The sequence below is a fragment of the Argentina silus genome (genome assembly GCF_951799395.1).
Source record: "Argentina silus genome assembly, chromosome: 6".
NCBI classification, from domain to species: domain Eukaryota; kingdom Metazoa; phylum Chordata; class Actinopteri; order Argentiniformes; family Argentinidae; genus Argentina; species Argentina silus.
The window spans coordinates 17,735,936-17,753,746 of NC_139660.1; the positions used below are offsets into that span (position 1 = coordinate 17,735,936).

The 17,811-nt window shown below is 52.0% G+C and overlaps 1 protein-coding gene across 7 annotated transcripts in view; it reads left to right on the forward strand.

The window, feature by feature from the left end:
• mast2 (microtubule associated serine/threonine kinase 2) overlaps positions 1–17,811 on the forward strand; it is a 115,950-nt gene that overhangs the window by 83,341 nt on the left and 14,798 nt on the right. For 4 of the 7 annotated variants that reach the window (XM_083672120.1, XM_083672119.1, XM_083672123.1 and 1 more), the window contains 7 exons: positions 2,061–2,152; positions 7,968–8,043; positions 8,847–8,867; positions 9,261–9,339; positions 10,237–10,388; positions 14,222–14,297; positions 14,685–14,894. In XM_083672120.1, coding sequence (XP_083528246.1) covers positions 2,061–2,152; positions 7,968–8,043; positions 8,847–8,867; positions 9,261–9,339; positions 10,237–10,388; positions 14,222–14,297; positions 14,685–14,894 — 706 coding nt within the window. The remainder of the gene's footprint in view (positions 1–2,060; positions 2,153–7,967; positions 8,044–8,846; positions 8,868–9,260; positions 9,340–10,236; positions 10,389–14,221; positions 14,298–14,684; positions 14,895–17,811) is intronic. The other 3 variants (XM_083672122.1, XM_083672121.1, XM_083672125.1) reach the window with 1 other exon arrangement.

The window sequence follows — 17,811 nt, forward strand, 5'->3', positions numbered from 1 at the left end:
GTGTGTGTGTGTGTGTGTGTGTGTGTGTGTGTGTGTGTGTGTGTGTGTGTGTGTGTGTGTGTGTGTGTGTGTGTGTGTGTGTGTGTGTGTGTGTGTGTGTGTGTGTGTGTGTGTGTGTGAAATGTGGAGCATTCCTTCTCTTCTCCTCCTCCTCCTTCTCCTCCTCCTCCTTCTCCTCTCTCCACCCTCCCCTCCCTCCTCTCTCAAAACCCCCCTCGCTCCTCTCTTTTCCATACGACCTCTTCTCCTACCTCTTCCTCCACTTCTTCCCTCCAACCCCCCTCTCTCATCTCTCCCCCCCCCCCATTCCCCCATGTCCCTGTAGTGGTTTGCAGCAGTGTGTGTGGTGTCCTCCTCCCTCCCTCCCTCCCTCTCAACCTCCCAAACTCTCGACGCTGTTGTCACTGCTGCCTCTGGCACAGAGGACTGGGGCTGCATACCAATCTGATTCACACGTACACACACACACACACACACACACACACACACACACCTACACACACACACACAGACAACCATAACAATACACGGTGTTATGAAGTCACGCAGCCAGGCCTCGCCCTATCAAGACCAGCACTCATTGTGCAGTAATCATGGTGGGCATCACACAACAATCTATGGTCCGGTAGCGTGGCAGCAAAGGGCAGCAGGTGCTCTGGGGTGGCTGGCAGCAGGCGCTGGAGAGGGATTCTCATCAGAGGTCGCTCCAGCACCATCAAGTAGGATCGGTTGCGGAGAGGGGTGGCAGGGGTCAGGGACGTGGACAGCGGGAAGTGGAGGAGGATAGGATGGATTTTTAGCCGTTTGATGTGAAGGTGCATCCAGGTGCAGAGGCAGACAGTACGGACGTGCAGGTGCCGAGATGCTTTTCAAACCAGCACTCCTACGCAGATTCATGTTAAAAGTCTGCCGGGTTTGATAGAGGAAACCTCTCTCCTCTCCTCTCCTCTCTCCTCTCCCCTCTCTTCTCTGCTCACCCTCTCCTCTCCTCTCCTCTCCTCTCTCCTCTCCTCTCTCCTCTCCCCTCTCTTCTCTGCTCACCCTCTCCTCTCCTCTCTCCTCCCCTCTCCTCTCCTCTCCTCTCTCCTCTCTCCTCCTCTCTCCTCTCCTCTCCTCTCCTCTCCTTATCTCTGCTGCGGGCTCAAGGGGCCTCCTGCTGGGAGACTGCCATTTATTATGCAGAACTGACTGATGGCAGTGATAGTTGTGTGTGTGTGATGTATGTGTGTGTGTGTGCTGTATACAATTCTGTACCTTTTTTTGTGCTCAGCAGTGTCTTCATTGCAGTAGCTCAAAGCTGTTTGTGCAAAGAGACGTTGCTGAGCCACTGGCAGCTGCTTTTATGTTGGGCGTCTTACTGCAATCTACTGTAGCCTCTCTCTCTCTCACACACACACACACACACACACACACACACACACACCTAACTGGAGATTGACAGCAGTGTGTGCGTGGCCTTGAAGCCTGCAACCTTCAGAATGATGGTGCATCTCTAATCTGATCATTTCAGCGACTACCCAGGCCTGATCTCTCAATCCGTATGCCCTTCTAGTTCCCCTGTTTCTATGTTATCTCTTTGAGTCACTGTGAAGGACACATTAACAGTTCATGGATCAGCGAGCATCAGAGTGTGAAAGAATCTACACACACACACACACAACACACACACACACACACACACACCCCATCCTCACCTCACTCCCAAACCCAGTGCAGTGCTCAGGTCCCCCTGCTGTGAGGGCGGGATGGTGTTCAAAGGAATGGGAAGCTGTCAGGCGGTGTGGAGGCGCCAGCGAGGGGACAAATGACAGCCAGGGTCTCTCATTAGGGATGCAGCCAAAAGCTCTCACCACACAGCATCTGCACCTGCTTCATTGCAGGCTCTTCAAGGACCCTCTTATTGAGTGGAAGTGCCCTAACTGTATGTTTGCCTGGTCCATATCCTTATCCGTTGTGTGTGTGTGTGTGTGTGTGTGTGTGTGTGTGTGTGTGAGTGAGAGAGAGAGCTTGTGTGTCTCCCATCTCTCTGACGTGTGTGTCTCCCCTCTCTGTCTCTGCAGCTGTCGGACCAGCAACAGGAAGAGTCTGATTGTGACGTCCAGCACCTCTCCAACACTACCAAGACCACACTCACCACTACATGGACACCCTGGTAAGACACGCTCACACACACACACACACACACACACACCCCTACAGTACACAGACATACACACACACACCTACAGTACACAAAGACATACACACACACTGGCTGTAGAGCCCAATTTATTGCATTTTTATCTTGATTTTTTTTGGTCTCTGCTCCTACTCTTGTTAACATTTCCTCCATGCTTATCAACGGTAGTTTCACAGCCCACGTCTGGAACAGCATGCTGGTTTTATCTGGAGTTTGCTGCATTAGACTCCACATGAAGCCCAGCGCAGATACACAATCACATAAGGCCCAATTAAGAGCTGAGACAACACACTGGGCCGGGCACAGTTAGAGACCAGTGTTTCTGGGCTTCCATTTTGTGTGTGTGTGTGTGTGTGTGTGTGTGTGTGTGTGTGTGTGTGTGTGTGTGTGTGTGTGTGTGTGTGTGTGTGTGTGTGTGTGTGTGTGTGTGTTCGCACTTGCACACGCAGAGTGGCGGAAACTCTACATGTGGAGACAACGTTGACATGGCTACGTTCCAACGCAGCAGTGAGCCGTCCAGCAGACAGCACTCTGACATGTACACACACACACACACACACACACACACATACACACACACACACGCACACACTCGTTTTGTAGATGTCTAACATTGTCTCATTCAGATTGCTCTTCTAACTCGTTGTCTCCATAGAGAGTGTGTGTGTGTGTGTGTGTACAGTCGTAATGCAGCAGCCTAATGTAATCTGACAGGTTTTGGTTTGCGCCCTGACAGCTTGCCACACAACACTCCCCCCACCTCGGTCTCCAACGAAAGAGGCAGAGGACAGAAAAGAGTAGGAGAGATGGAGAGAGGATAAACGAGAGGGAGAGAGAGAACGAGAGAGAGGGAGATAGAGAGAGACAGGAAATCAGAACACATTGCTGTCAACATTGCTGCAGTGGCTGTTGGTTTGTGATTGGTGGATCAAATTGAGCCTGGTGACATTTACCGAGATGTAATCATACAAATCTAATTTCCTCAACAGGAAATAATGAAACCGTATAGCCTGTCCATCACACACACATACACACACACACACACACACACACACACACCTGCACGGAGACTATTCACAGGCTCCAAGTGTGGGCTATTGGCTTGAGTGCCTGTCTGGTCCAGAATGGAGACAAGATGTCCTTGTACTGTCACAGTGTCACAATGTTGCTCTTTAACCACACACACACACACACACACACACACACACACAAACACACACTCTTTGTGGTTGCAGCAGAGAAATATACTCTAAGAAGACTTAGAGGAGGAAAGCTTGCCTGTATTTTCCTACATCTGGCCTTATTTTCTATTGGCTTTTCTCTCTTTCTCCCTTCAGTGTACACACACACACACACACACACACACGCGGTCCCAGGAAAGCAGATAATGGTTTCTGAATGGCTGTGTCACTATAGTGGCTCCAACCTCTAATCTCATTCGCTGCTTATCTCCCTCTGGGTGTGGCTCTTATGAACTGCACTCTGTAGAGAGAGAGAAACAGAGAGAGCAGAGGGACTGAGAGACATGGAGGGGGAGAGGGAGATAAACAGAGACAATGTGGAGGAGAGAGAGAGAGAGAGAGAGCAGAGGGACTGAGAGACATGGAGGGGGAGAGGGAGATAAACAGAGACAATGTGGAGGAGAGAGAGAGAGAGAGAGAGCAGAGGGACTGAGAGACATGGAGGGGGAGAGGGAGATAAACAGAGACAATGTGGAGGAGAGAGAGAGAGAGAGAGACCGTTCTGAGCTCTCCTTCCCAAAGCTGCGTATGAGGCTGGGGACTGGTGGAGGAGTTGTGAGCAGCATCCATAATCACTGCCTTTTCTCCCTCCCCTACTCTCCACTAAAGTCAGCTGTGTGTGTGTGTGTGTGTCTGTATCTGTGTCTGTGTCTGAGATGCTGGGGCTATTGTGTTACCGTGGTAACAGACCTACCAACCCTCTCTGCCCAGTGGCCATCTGTCCTTCCCTCGTGCCCCCCTTGCCATACCAGTAATTCCTCTGTGCCAACCTAGAAAACACCCGTGGAAAACCCCTAACACAACTGGCACCGCCGTCAACATCAGTGAGCCTCTATTTCCATAAAGTCAGTTATTCAGTGGCTCCCCTCACGTTTACTGCTTGGCATAATAGCCCGACGCTCATAAAAAGAGCTTAGCGGCGAGGGATGCAAATGTCGCTCCTGAGAGCGATAAAGGCATCGTTCTGCTCCTGCTGTTGTCGTTGAGGCTGGCTGGCGGGCTGGTTTGGCGGGCTGGTTGGCGGGCTGGCTGGCTGGCTGGCTGGTTGGCTGGCTGGTGGGCTGGCTGGTTGGCGGGCTGGTTGGCTGGCGGGCTGGTTGGCGGGCTGGCTGGCTGGCGGGCTGGTTGGCGGGCTGGTTGGCTGGCTGGTTGGCGGGCTGGTTGGCTGGCTGGCTGGTTGGCGGGCTGGTTGGCTGGCTGGCTGGTTGGCGGGCTGGTTGGCGGGCTGGCTGGCTGGCGGGCTGGTTGGCGGGCTGGCTGGCTGGCGGGCTGGTTGGCGGGCTGGTTGGTGGGCTGGTTGGCTGGCTGGCTGGTTGGCGGGCTGGTTGGCGGGCTGGTTGGCTGGCGGGCTGGTTGGCGGGCTGGTTGGCTGGCTGGCTGGTTGGCGGGCTGGCTGGCTGGCGGGCTGGTTGGCGGGCTGGTTGGCTGGCTGGTTGGCGGGCTGGTTGGCTGGCTGGCTGGTTGGCGGGCTGGCTGGTTGGCGGGCTGGTTGGCTGGCTGGCTGGTTGGCGGGCTGGTTGGCTGGCTGGCTGGTTGGCGGGCTGGTTGGCGGGCTGGCTGGCTGGCGGGCTGGTTGACGGGCTGGCTGGCTGGCGGGCTGGTTGGCGGGCTGGTTGGTGGGCTGGCTGGCTGAGTTTTAATGGAACAGAGCAGAGCTGCTCACATAGCTCATATATCACTCTGTATGGGCTGGAGAGAAGCACTCTGAGACATAAATACACTACCCTGCTAACTCAACGTCTCTCTCTCTCTCCCTCCCTCTCTATTTCTCTCTCTCTCTCTTTCTGATTTCCCACTGGTTGTGCCCATCCAGGAGATAAGAGGGGGAGATGTTATAAAACAGTCGTCAATAGATGACATTGTACCTCTGCGCTCTCTTACAGATGCAGCTTTCCTCGTGCAGTTCATACTAAATTTAAACATGTACCATTTGGTACAACGTATCCCTTGTTAGCCCGCCGGTCAAACTGTATCCCGCTCCGCTGTCTAAATATTGGATAGCACCAACCAACCAGCTCCAACTCGTATTTCTGCCTTGAGGGATAAGCTTGGCTTCTCGATGGAGCTACTGAAATAAATCACCCCAAAGTAGGCAGGTGAGCTGAGGTTTGGCCCCGTATAGGCAACCGTAGGCTTAGACGTCCAGGTGTGATTGTGATGGAGTAGTTATAGGGGCTGTGTGCATAGGGATGAGCGCAGAGCCATCCTCCTCCTCCTCCTCCTCCTCCTCTCCCCCTGCTGCTGATAGCCAGTGTTAACCCCAGTGTGACATCTCTGTCTAAGCTACAGCATACAGGACTGTAATCATGCGCTCGGCTTTAGACCAATCTCCCCTAACGACTTAATGCTAACGAAATGGAGATTTGTTTAATATCCAATGTGCAGGGAAGAGTCATGTCTGGGAAGAGCTGATTAAATGCAGACAGTCTCTCTTTTCTCCTTCTCTCTCTCTCTCTCTCTCCAATCCCCTCACGTTTCGTCCCTTCCCCATCTTTGTTTGACATGTCCCTCTCCTTTGCCCCCCCCCCCCACCCCACTCTTCCATTCTTCCTTCCTTCCTTCCTTCCTTTCTCTCGCTCTGGTGGCTCGGGTGATAAAGGTCAGACTGGCATTTGCCGGGTCTCGTGTGTGCGTCGACTTCCGATTGGATCGGACCGCGTGTCCTGACTTTTGATTGGATGAGAGGGACAGTTGGTCTCTGCGTGTGGTCACCAGGGTGGCCGGTCAACCAGCCATGCCAACGTTGAGATGGAGGGTCATACTGTGTGCCCGTGTGTTTGTGTGTGTGTGTGTTTGATGTACGTGGGCTGAAGTAGGTCACTGTCACTGCAGTACAGTGATAAGCGACAGCTGACCAGCGGCCACACCTCCAGTGTTTGAATGCTCTATAACAGTGTTTTAACAGTGCTTCCCTGTGAGGAGAAGATGCTTCCCATGGGAATTAGTGAGAGGAAGGAAAACCCATAAGGCTCTGTGCAACATCTCTGTGTAACATCACTCTCTGTCACACACCAGGGACTTCTGCAGTGCATTATCATACAATATGCCTCTGAATAGCTTTTAGCCTCCACACACACACACACACACACCAGTTAGTCATTGTTCCCCTGCTGTATCTATCTTTATAATTAGATAGCTTCCCAGCCTGTGTGTTTGGCCTAGTGTGTGTGTATTTGAATAATCCCCCCCCCCCCCCCCCCCCCCAGTGAGGTGTATCTTACCCATGGAAGCGGTGAGACACAGTAAAGTGGAAGCTTGTTCCCCACGCCTCCTAATAGCTCCTCCGAGACCCTTTCTTCCCATTTAAACACAGCATTCCCTGACAGCCCCCCCCCCCCCCCCCCAATCTCCAACCCACACACACACGTTCCACACTCCCAGTCCACACTGGGTAAGAGCAGAGCCTATTCCTCTCTGACAGACAGGGAATTATGTTCTTATTAATATTTAGGATTCTGCTCTGGCTACGCGTGCTGCTGGAGAATGCATAATTGATGCTGACGTGTCCGACCCCCGGACCCCTGCCATGCTTCATCACCCAGGCCGTGTGAGCCCCCCCCCCTCCATCCCCACCACCCCCTCTCCTGTTCCCAAGATTGATTGGGTAGATTAATGTGGGGTACATTTACACCTCTTCATCCAAACCTCTTCTGTATGCTGAATAGTTTGTTACTTACAATGTAACGGCCACTGGGCTGTGTCCCTCAAACGGCTGCAAATTAAGTGAGCTTTCAGAATGCTTATGAGCTGTGTGTGTCTGTGTGTCTGTGTGTCTGTGTGTGTGTGTGTGTGTGTGTGTGTGTGTGTGTGTGTGTGTCTGTCTGTGTGTCTGTGTGCGTGGATGCGTGCGTGCGTTTGGAGAAATGAGACCTCTCTCTCTTTCTCACTCGTTCTTTGTAGAAGCTCGCTCCAGATAGTTGAATCATCCTGCTTTCTCTCTCTTCTCCCTCCCTCCCTCCCTCCCTCCCTCCCTCTCCTCTCTCCAACTCTCTCATCTCTCTCCAGACTACATAGAGAGAGTGTGTTCATTTGAAGACAGTGTGTTCTCTCTCTGGTTGAGGAGTGGGTTGTTTTTCTCCATTCCTCTCTCTAATGGAGACTAAATGCTCTATTTCCTTTGGTTCATCATTTGTGTGTGTGTGTGTGTGTTTTCATCTGTTTGTGATTATGCAGCTGTGTGAAGGAGCAGGCGATTTGCACTGATCAAGCTCTCGCCTCGTCCTGATTTGCATCATCTCCTGGCTAAATGAGTCCACTCCATCACGCTCTCTGTGATCTTAAAACGACACACACACACATCAACACACACACACACACACACATCAACACACACACACAGTTCTCATGCTAATAACGGCTGAGTGTTCTTATGTAAGCTACATTTCTGTGGTTTGGACATCATTTGTTGTCCCTGTGCCTTCCTCAAGCTCTTCATTAACAAGGTCTTCTACTCACTCTCCGTTCTGTCTCTCTCTTTGATGTACTCATCTTTTCTCTCTCTCTCTCTCTCTCTCTCTCTCTCTCTCTCTCTCTCTCTGTCCCTCTAGGGAGCAGCCCATTGGACAGCCCCAGGAACTTCTCTCCCAACACTGCAGGACACTTCTCCTTCGTTCCAGCACGCAGGTGAGCCCGAGGGGGGGTCAAGGGTCAACTCGCGAGGATCACATGATGCCTCCGTGTGCGAGAGATAAGCTTCTTCTCTCCCTTATTAAGCAATACCTGCAACCGACACAACTGTCAGTTTCCCCAAGTCCTGCTCCAGGTCAACGGTTAGATGTTGAAACTGTGTGGAGCCCAAATGGACGCTGTTCATCCAGTCCCTTCCGATGGCATATATACTCCCAGCACCTGTGAGCTCCTCATCGCCAGTGTGGTAAATCACACCGAGATGATCTGAGAAGCTAAAGCCTGACTTCATATCCTCTTATCTGGCAGCCTGGGTTTTGAACAGGATGTGTAATTACAGAGAGAAAGAGAGGGAGACGGGGGGGGGGGGGGGGGGGGGGGGTGTTGTGGATATAAGCCCAACCTCGAGATTAAAAGCATTCATATGTTTCATAAGTGGCGATGCAGAGGAGAAGAGAGATGCACGTGTTTGTGTGTGATGAAAGAAACTGTCTGTAGCCTAGAGAGAGTATGAAACAGATAACGCTTCTCTTCTGCACTGACCTCAATAACTCAAGAAGAGGATGCTTGGAGAAGGTAGAGGCCACAGTGACGCAACAGTGCCATCTAATGGTGGAATGTAACTATGCAGGTCTCCAGAATATCGGCATTGGGTGATGCTAATGTATTTTGTTGAGCATAGAAATGAAGTGTGTGCGTGTGTGTGTGTGTGTGTGTTTACATGCGTTCATGCTCCTGACACTGACACACACACACCCACAGTAAAGCCGAGTGCTAACACTATCCTCTCTCCCACACAGTCACGGGCACAGGGCTGACAGGTAACCTTTCACCTCTTTCACTCCCTGCCTACCTGTCCCCCCGCCCCTGCATGGCTCTGATTGGGCCCAGCAGAGCAGATAGCTGATAGGCTGTTGGGGGTGTGTGGTCTTGGCTCTGGCTGGTTTTCATTGGTCATACAGCGGAGAGCAGAAGTCTGGTCTGCATGGCCCTGCCCTGTAACCGTTGGCATATTCACTCATTCCAGCCTAACAGAACGGCTTTGTGTCACCTCATGTTTGCTTTCCGTGCTGTCGTCCTCTTTGCAGACAGACTGTGTGTGTTTGTGTGTGTGTGTGTGTGTGTTTGTGTTGAGTTTGATCTCACTGTCATTTTAAAATCCCCCCTCTCTTTGTTCCCCTCTCTTTCCCTCTCTTTCTCTCTCTCTCTCTCAGGACGGATGGCAGACGCTGGTCTCTGGCTTCACTGCCCTCCTCCGGCTATGGCACCAACACACCTAGCTCCACTGTCTCGGTGAGTGGAGCGCAGTGCATGCATGTATTTGTGTGTGTGTGTGTGTGCGCATTGTCGTTTTTGTGTGAGTATCACAGCTCTTAGATCCCAACGCGCGCACACACACACACACACACACACACCTCCTACATGCCACAGTTTTTCCCCCCTGACACAGCAGCCCTTCTTAACAAGCACCCCTTTAGTGCATCTCGGCTGACAGATCCGCCGCTCCTGACTTCCCTTCCAGTCCCCTAGAGTTCTTCCCGTGTCCCAGCGGTCTGTAGTGCATGGTTGAACGCCGCGTGCTTCAAAGGCAGCTCAGATCTCCCTCCCGTCTCCCGATGAGCCCGCCTCCCCCCTCTATGCAAACAGGAGACACGTCGTTGTCGGGTGCTCGTTAGATTTGGGCTGATTCAGCAGAGTAAGTTTTTTTTCCTCAGACTGTCAGACAGGAAAAAAACAGCACTTGGTTCCATAAAATCCCAGTGTTCTGGGAGAATTCAACAGTCAACAGCCATTTTGAAATGCTTTCTCCATCATTATTTTAGTGAGGGGACGCTAGGGTATCTGGGCTAGGTTTGCTGTTTTGGCACCAGCACAGTAGAGAACATAGCTCTGTTTTTAGTTTATCATCACATTAGCATTAAAGGGAACTGGCCAACAGAATGTATACTAGCATAGCCAGCAGCTAGCCATGTATGGTTGGACACTAGCATGAGTAGCAGTAGGCTAGAACACTCCTAGCCTAGCGCCAGGCTCTTCTGCCCTTGTAATCCCCACCTCTGGCGTAGCCAGCAGCTAGCCGTGTATGGCTAACAGTTCTGTATTAGCATTAGCAGCGGTCGGCTATCCTGCTCCTAGCCTAGCGCCAGGCTCTTCTGCTTTTTGTAATCCCTCCCTCTCTGCTTCTCACAGTCATCCTGTTCATCCCAGGAGAAGCTGCACCAGCTGCCCTTCCAGCCCACGGCGGACGAGCTGCACTTCCTCACCAAGCACTTCAGCTCCGAGAGCATCACCGACGAGGACGGACGCCACTCGCCCATGCGGCCGCGCTCTCGCAGCCTCAGGTAGGAAGAACCCTCCCCACCCCACCCCCCACCCACAAAGACAGATCTGACCTGCCTGCCTGCTGACAGACAGACAGACAGTGGTAGAACAACCTAAAGGTCAGGCTCTTCTCTGACACCCACCTGGCAGCTCTGACTGACGTTGAACTGTTTACTGTGGCAGCAGAGTCCTGCCCTCGTCCTCCTCTCCCCTTATCACTGACTCCCAGCCCTCTGCCAGCCCGCGCATTCTGAATCATTCATGCCCCCCCCCTCACACACACACACACACACACACAAACACACACTTCAATTAAACTTATGAATCCTTTTAATGTTGGGGTGGTGCTTAAATCCACCCTCCACCCGCCCTCTCTCTGTCAGTCTCCCCCTCACACTGACTTATCGACATGCTGAGATGCCAAGCCTGGTGTCGTCGTCGTCGTCCCCAGATCCCCACATCAATCAGAAAAACCGACTTACAGCCCAGAACTATCTCCCCAAACACATCTCATCCACTGCCTCTCCCTTCATCTCAGTCAGGTCTCGCTCTCTCCCCACGAAAGGAGAACAGAGAGTCGTCACGTTGGTACGAGAGATGGAGATAGAGAGAGAGATAGAGATAGAGGAGGGGGGGGGGGGGAGAGAGATTCATGTAGAGATGATGAGATGAGAGGGAGCAGCTTAGCCTTCCCCTCCTGCGGCACATCCATACGCTATCTGGATGGCTTCAGTGGGAGGCCTCTGTTGCCTCTCAGGCCACCAACATCAGTATTATCTATTAATATTATATGAGCCAGAGTCATTAGCTCTTCTTACAAATGACTCTGCTGGAAGTCTCGGAGATGGGATCAATCATACGCTAGGAGAGAGACGGAGAGAGGGCGAGGGAGAGAGAGATCTGAGGACAGAGGGCAGGTTTGGGAGGAGAGAAAGGAAGGAGTGGGTAGAAAGAGGGATGGAGACGGTGGAGGGAGGGAGGGAGGGAGAGGGGGCTGAAATGAAAGAAAAACAACGGGGGGAAGGATGAAGTGGCCAAGAAGGTGAGGGGGAGAGCGAGAGAGAGAGAGAGAGAGGGAGGGAGATAACCCTGGAGGGACGAGGAAGAGGCGACAGCTAATTAAGAGGAGAGAAAAGAAGGCAATCATATGCTAATTTCACGGCTCTGGTTATCACCCACACGGAGAGCGATGACGCCAGTGCTTCTTCTCCAGTTGTTGAACACTTTCTCTCCTCTCTCTCTCTCTCTCTCTCTCTCTCTCTCTCTCTCTCTCGCGCTGCTCTCATTCTTCCAGAGTTTTTTTTTTCCCCCCTCAAGGAGCTCCAACGCACTCATCCGTCATGGAGGTGTCAGATCCGGCGGTGGTCTGGTTAATGAACGCCACAGAGCCACTCACTCACTCACTTCCATCCTCCCATTCGCACTCTACCTGTTTCTGGGGGATTTAAATACCTCATTTCTACCGTCTCTATCCTGTATCGTCATTCTGTGGTCTCCCCCCCCCCCCCCCCCCCCCCCCCAGAGAAGTCTCTAGAACACGGTCGCTAAGCCCCATAAGTATCTCACCGTACATTCTCACCTGAATGAAAAGCACACACCTGAATGAAAAGCACACACACACACACACTTGTTAGAATAAGACACCCGTCCTTATTCATATTCACAAGTCCTGGTGGGATTTATAGACCCTTATTTTTTTCCCCTTTTTCCACTGTTACCAGTGGAATCTCATTACAGGTTGGACCTGGCCCCCAGACGTGTCGTCTCTGGTTTGGAGCTTGTAGCTCAGTTCCAGCATCTTTGTTCAAACACGGCACCTCTCTTGAGTTCCACACCTCTGTCTGGTGCATAACTCAGGGATCCCGAGCATCGCTTGTTGAATCTATTACACACAGCATTACTGGTCTCATCTACCAGGGACTCTTGAGGGGCCTGCCTCTCTGTCACGCTCAATTACGCCCTTCATTTCCCAAGTCGCTCACCTCAGTGGTGATAGAGCAATGTTATCTCTCTCTCTCTCTCTCTCTCTCTCTCTCATCTGATTCACTTCATTTATCCTCTTAATCAACCCTCACTGTTTCTATTTAGTCCTTTCGTCATGTGAACTGACATCACTGTATATCAAGCAAAAAAAAAAAAAGATTTCAAATATATGTGAAATGTGTAATATATGTAAATACAATTAGAAATAAATATGTCCCACACATCTCAACACTCCCATCTTCACAGTGAAGCATTTGTTGTGTTATTTCATCTAACATGATTAGAGATTAAACAGTTAAACCTCGCTCGGAGATCACCGATAAAAAACCGTCTTCTCTCCTCTCCCCCGGCAAGTATAATGAGAGTCTGCGTTCAAGGTCGTTTCTCAAATTATGAACATATATATTTTTTTTTAGGATTGCCACAAGGGTCGTTTCTTTGTTCCATTACAGGAGAAATATTGCATTTTCTAATTATCCTTTGTCTGGGTGTCTGATGTTCTCCATCCCAGAGATCCTGTTAGCTCGTTTGATATGAGCTCTATTCAATAACGGCAGACATCTTTCAAAGTCACTCTGAGACAAAGGGGGGTGAGGAGGGGGGGAAAAAATGCCCAAATTTGAGTATTTATGCAGCAGCCTCTGGCTAGGCATCAATCTCTGTCAGAGCTAACCTTTTCTTACCCTGGCATTGTGTTTCTGATTGAAATATTTTATTCTAAGATGACAGGTACGTGGGGCAGGTCTCGGAGTTGGAAATGTTTTCTCATCTCTGCCCGGTTGATTGGCGTGTGTGTGTGCGTGTGCGTGTGCGTGTGCGTGTGAAATCTTGCCTTTATCTGTGTGTGTGCCAAAGAATGAGAATTATCCCCAATTGTCTTGTTCTGTGTGTGTGATTGTGTGTGTTGTGTACCTGTGTGCTGGCATGTTGATAAACTGCTCTCAAGAAGCTGACCTCATATGTCACATTCAGTGTGTTCTCATTCAATTAGGCTGGGTAATTGGAAGAGCGGGCTGTCGATGAATGACTTAAAGCATTACCTCATCCCCCCTGGTCACGTGATCACAGTGTTGACTCACACACAGCCCCATCTGGACCCCCAAATTCACATTAGTGATGCCCCGCATTCCCCCCCCCACCTCCAATTCACTATATAACACAGCCCTTAGATTGGAGTGTCTCTCTCCATCTCTCTCACACACACACACACACACACACGCACACACACATTCCGCCTCAGCGCTCCTCAGCTTATCTATGGATTGACAGACAGAAAGGTCAGGGATACTTCTATTGTCTCCATTTGTTCCTGCTAGCCAGGCTGGTGATGTGGAGAGAGAAGAGCTAAGGCCGTAGGGCCACAGACTGAAGGAGCCATCACTGGGACAACGGCTCCTCAGACCCCCCCTGAGGACTGACCTTTACCCCCCCCCCCATCCGGGAGAGGACATCTGTAGTGGCCTCATGACAGGGTCCTCTCAGAAACACTCCCAAGGAGACAAAATCCTGTGTGTGTGTGTGTGCGCCTGTGTGTGTGTATATACGTGTGCCTGTGTGTGTGTGTGTGTGCCTGTGTGTGTGTACATATGTGTGCCTGTGTGTGTGTGTGCCTGTGTATGTGATGTCATTGTGTGCATCCATGTATGTCTGATCCAGTGTCATCCTCTTCCATGTAGTCCACATGCCCTCCCAGGGTGACCTGACCTCCCTCCGTAGTCCTCCTCTACCAGGGACCTGACTGGGAGCTCTGATCTGTCATGTACTATACTGCAGCTCAGGGACATGCTGCAGCATTCCCAAGTGTTTTACACTCTTTACCAGACCTCCTGTCTCCTCTCCACTCATCACGTGTGTGTGTGTGTTCTTTCAGCCCCGGCCGCTCTCCCATCTCCTTTGACCATGAGATCATCATGATGAACCATGTCTACAAGGAACGCTTCCCCAAGGTAGGTTGACAAACACATCTTGGTTGTCACTGTTGGTATTGTTCACTTATTTGACACAAACACATTTACATTTCCACGATATAAGGGGCAATATGGAAAAATACACTTCACATGTTCACCTTGACACGTGTGTGTGTCTGTCTGTGTGTCTGTGTCTGTCTGTGTCTGTGTCTGTGTCTGTGTGTGTGTGTGTCTGTGTCTGTGTCTGTGTCTGTCTGTGTGTGTGTGTCTGTCTGTCTGTCTGTCTGTCTGTCTGTCTGTCTGTCTGTCTGTCTGTCTGTCTGTGTCTGTGTCTGTCTGTGTGTCTGTCTGTCTGTGTATGTATGTGTGTGTGTGTGTCTGTGTGTGTGTGTTACTCACCTCCGTCTCTGTCCCGTCCGTCTCCAGGCTACAGCTCAGATGGAGGATCGTCTGGCAGACTTCCTGTCACAGTCGGCTCCTGACAAGGTGATGCCGCTGGCAGACGGGGTCCTGAGCTTCATCCACCACCAGGTGATTGAGCTGTCCAGAGACTGCCTGGACAAGTCCCGCGAGGGCCTCATCACCTCCCGCTACTTCTACGAGCTGCAGGAGAACCTGGAGAAGCTGCTCCAAGACGTGAGTCCTACTGTCGTTGGGGGGTTTTAATACATTTAGGATGGGTTATCGAATATTGAAATATGCTCTGAATATCAGTAGAATACGTAACCTAGGTCTAATTATGTTTAAAAAAAAATAATGATTTCACCGCATCATATTGAATATGAAGGTGTTTTGCAGGAACGTTTTCAAGGAAAGCTGAATCAACAATTGGTACAATTAAGATCCACAAGGTCTCTTCATGTGAGAGAGCCGTCGTTGTGAATCATGTTTACCCGATCCGTTCCACATGGTTTCACCAAGGTCCTCCTGACGCGGCCCCTCACTCGTTATCATTAAAGCTGTCAGCAGGCTGTGATGTCATAGGATGAGGAAGCCAGTTTGACCTGCGTAGCCCATCATAAACACGTAAACGGCCTCCCTGCCTCCCTGCCTCCCTCCCTCCCTCCATCCATCCCCCCGTCCACATGGGACACATCCCCTCACACCTGCCACTGATGGGTTAGTCACCAGACAGACTGGTGATGTCTGTATTAGGGTATCAGGACAGTTGGTGAGCTCTGTAGTACAGTAGGGCTGCTGGCGTGCGTGCGTGTGTGTGTGTGTGTGTGTGTGTGTGTGTGTGTGTGTGTGTGTGTGTGTGTGTGTGTGTGTGTATGTGTATGTGTATGTGGGCTGATGGTGATGTTTCTATTAGCTCAGTTACAGTGCTGGGGGGCTCATGGCTGTGACATTATTGCTCCCACTGGCCTCGTTCCGACCCTCCATAGAGGGGTGGGGGGGGGTTTCCCCCCCCCCCCCGTTCCCCCACCGATTTTAATTTCACGCCCCGGCAGTCACCGGGGGTGACGAATGACTCTCATAGACACCCAGGAGGAGGGGCACAGGGGGAGAGGGAGCGAGACGGACAGAGGGTGGGTGGGAAGAAAGGAGGGGTGAAGCCATAGAAGGAGGGGAGGGGGGGGGGGGGAGTTTTCCAGTCTGGGATTGGCTGTTTAAACAGTCCCGCGCTGGAGCTGATCACGCCTGTTAGACTGTTAGAATGCACCCTGTGTTTCTGAGGAGAGCTTTAGTCACAGGCAGGACGCCCACGAGAACCGCACGCCACGCTCCACATCTGGAGAACGCAACGCAACGACCGCGACCGCAACCGTAACAACAGGAACGCAGGGATGACCTCACCGACAGGACTCTAATTGGGTGTCGTGAAGGGGGTGGCGCTGGGTTTGGGGGCGCGGAGCGCGGCAGGTGGAGGTCGGTAAAGCGAGCCGATGTGACGAGGCAGAGAGCAGGCGTTGCTCGGAGGCGTTGCGGCCGGCGATTGTTTTCTGGTTTGGTTTCCCTGGACCGTCTGACCGCGTGTCCGTCTGGAGGATGCCTCGCGTGTCGTGGCAGAGGAGGCTGGAGGAAGAGGAGGTCCTGCAGCACGTTGTGGAGCGCAGGGAGTGGAGCACGCGGGAGTGTGGTGGTGACGACAGCGGTGGCGGTGTTGACAACACGGCTTATCCAGTTGAGTCTCTTGTCTCTGCTCCTGTGTTTGCCATGCTGGGTGGTGTTGGGACGGAGGTCAGGGTCAAGGTATGCTGGAGCCGGTCATCCCCCTGGTGTGTCTGTGGTGAGGCAACTCGCTTGTGATGGTAACATTCCGATATCGTGCTTGGCATTTTAGGACAGTTGTTATACTTCCGACTTTTTCCAGCTTCAAAAGGATCGCAGACCTTTTGACATCTAGCCAGGTATGAATGTGTTGTGATGGAGTCTCTACGAGGTGCTCTGTGTTTGTGGTGGAGTCAGCGAGTGTTGTGAGTCAGTGGCCATTGTCTTGTCCTTCACCCTCTCGGCCCTGCCTGTCAGCAGCCAGAGCTCCAGGCCACTGCTCCAGCCCTCTCTCCAGCCAGGCCATCCATCCATCCATCCCTCCATCCCACCCCACGCGGCGACACCATTAGAAACCTCACAGGAGACCATCTCACCTCCCAGCCGCGGCCCCCGTGACCTGTCTTGACTGTGTCGCCATGGCAACCCCCGCCGCCAGCCCCTGGAAGACCCCTGGGTAGACCCTCGGGCCCAGGTCACCTGACCTGAGGGGGGTGGGGGTTAGCAAGACTGCAAGCTCAGCGCTGCTCATCGCTCACACAGTGTCCGAGGTGGTCCTGTCTCTGGCCACACATCAGTCACTGTTACAGTAGCTCTGCTATGCAGTTAGCAGCCTTCACACACACACACACACTCACTTGCATGCTTACACACACATACACTCATGCACACTTAGAACCCCTACATACACACACACACACACACACACACACACACATTGGTTAATTAGCTGCTGTGAGCGAGACGGACAGTCCCACCGATGCCTGTGAGGAGATCCCCCTCCATCCCTCCATCTCCAGCGCTTTAGAGCTTTCATTACGCTTCTAAATGATTCAGTGTCTGATTGGAGCCCCCCGGGCCCTGCCTGCCTGTCACCGTGGGATGTTTCTATTAGCGTGAGGCAGACGCATGGCCCTAGCATTGTTTATGAACTGTCTCTGCCTCTCTATTAGGCTGCTGCCTCTCCCCTGCCGCCCGCCCCCCCCCCCCCCCCCCCCCCCCCAGTGATGTGTGTTTTACACAGGCTTTCTGTCCTGCTACAGCCCCCCCCCCCTCCCCCCCCACCCTTCGTCTTCCGTCTCCCCGCCTTACCGCTTTCCAGGAATCAGAGGTGGTCCGAGGGTTGTTTCGGCTAGATAAATTCTATGGAGTAAATTATTCTGTCGAAACTGACACAATGTTCCGCGGTACATTTTCAAGGTAGCCCCGAGGTCATTCTGATTTGCCTTTTCTCTTCAGTATGCAGTGTGTGTGTGTGTGTGTCTGTGTGTGTGCGTGCGTGTCTGTGTGTGCGTCCTCCCGTGTGTATGCGTACTCCCATTCTTCTCCCCGTCTCATT